At 50.0% G+C, this 1466-nt stretch overlaps 1 protein-coding gene across 5 annotated transcripts in view; it reads left to right on the top strand.

Annotated features, from left to right (window-relative positions):
• The window catches only part of PRUNE1 (prune exopolyphosphatase 1), a 32664-nt gene that overhangs the window by 25184 nt on the left and 6014 nt on the right, over nt 1–1466 (top strand). For 4 of the 5 annotated variants that reach the window (XM_003800391.3, XM_023519439.1, XM_023519438.1 and 1 more), the window contains one exon: nt 862–1020. The exons of the other annotated variant lie outside the window; for it this stretch is intronic. In XM_003800391.3, coding sequence (XP_003800439.1) covers nt 862–1020 — 159 coding nt within the window. The remainder of the gene's footprint in view (nt 1–861; nt 1021–1466) is intronic. 5 annotated transcript variants of the gene reach the window in all.

Genomic DNA, 1466 nt, shown 5'->3' with positions numbered 1-1466 from the left:
TTGTTGTTTGGTGGGCTCGGGCTGGATTCAAACTCACTACTTTAGGTTATATGGCTGGAGCCTTAGCTGCTTGAGCCACAGGCATCCAGCCTAAACCAAATCTGTCTGAATCCAGAGCCTGTGTTTGCCTCATTCTACCACACTGCCTTCCAGCACACAGATAGCACAGGGTAAATACTAGGTATCTTTTTTGTTTTGTTTTGAAACAGAGCCTCAAGCTGTCGCCCTGGATAGAGTGCTGTGGCATCACAGCTCACGGCAACCTCCAACTCCTGGGCTTAAGAGATTCTCTTGCCTCAGCCTCCCGAGTAGCTGGGACTATAGGCACCTGTCACAATGCCTGGCTATTTTTTGGTTGTAGTTGTTATTGTTATTTGGCAGGCCCAGGCTGGATTTTAACCTGCCAGCTCTGGTGTAAGTGGCTGGCACCTTAGCCGCTTCAGCTACAGGCACCAAGCCTTTTTTTTGAGGCAGAGTCTCACTTTGTCACCCTCGGGAGAGTGCCGTGGCGTCTCAGCTCATAGCAACCTCAAACTCCTGGGCTTAAGCGATTCTCTTGCCTCAGCCTCCCAAGTAACTGAGACTACAGGTGCCTGCCCATCTCTAAAAATGGCTGGGGTCTCGCTCTGGCTCAGGCTGGTCTTGAACCTGTGAGCTCAGGCAATCCACCAGCCTCTGCCCCCGAGAATGGTAGGATTACAGGTGTGAATCACCACTCCTGGCCTAGGTTTGTTTCTTACAGACCGCAGGTCCCCAGTTAACATGCAAAGAAAACCTTGATAAGTGTGTTTGGTTAGTGGTGCCAAGGAGTGCCCAGCTGTAGCCCTCATCCCTCGTCCTTCTCCTTTTCTTTCCTTGCAGGCCTTTCTGCAGAGGTCTGGCCTCCTCGCAGATCTCCATGCTTTCTGCCAGGCTCACAACTATGATGTCCTGGTCACCATGACTATCTTTTTCAACACTCACAATGAGCCAGTGCGACAGTTGGCTATTTTCTGTCCCCATCTGGCACTCCGAATGACGGTGAGTCTCTGTCCCTTCTCTAACCTGGGGGCCTCACAGAGCTTGCCAACATGCACTCTGTGCTCTACAGCTTTGTGCATAAGGACCTCTCCTTGCTTCTTTTATTATATTTTCACAGAGGTCCCTTCACCTATTACGAGAATCTCTCCTCCTGCTTTTTTTCATTCTGTCTCTCTCTTTTCTTTAAGACAGAGTCTCACTATGTTACCCTAGGTAGAGTGCTATGGTGTCACAGCTCACAGCAACCTCAAACTCTGGGGCTTAAGTGATTCTCTTGCCTCAGCCTCCTAAGTAGCTAGGACTACAGGCACCCGCCAAAACACCCCATTATTTTTTTTTTTTTTTTGAGACAGAACCTCAAGCTGTCCCCCTGGGTAGAGTGCTATGGCATCATAGCTCACAGCAACCTCCAACTCTTGGGCTCAAGTGAGTCTCCTGCCTCAGCC

The sequence above is a fragment of the Otolemur garnettii genome, unplaced genomic scaffold (assembly GCF_000181295.1).
Source record: "Otolemur garnettii isolate 467f Iridium unplaced genomic scaffold, OtoGar3 scaffold00174, whole genome shotgun sequence".
In the NCBI taxonomy this organism is placed as follows: Eukaryota; Metazoa; Chordata; class Mammalia; order Primates; family Galagidae; genus Otolemur; species Otolemur garnettii.
This window is presented reverse-complemented; position numbering and strand designations above follow the sequence as displayed.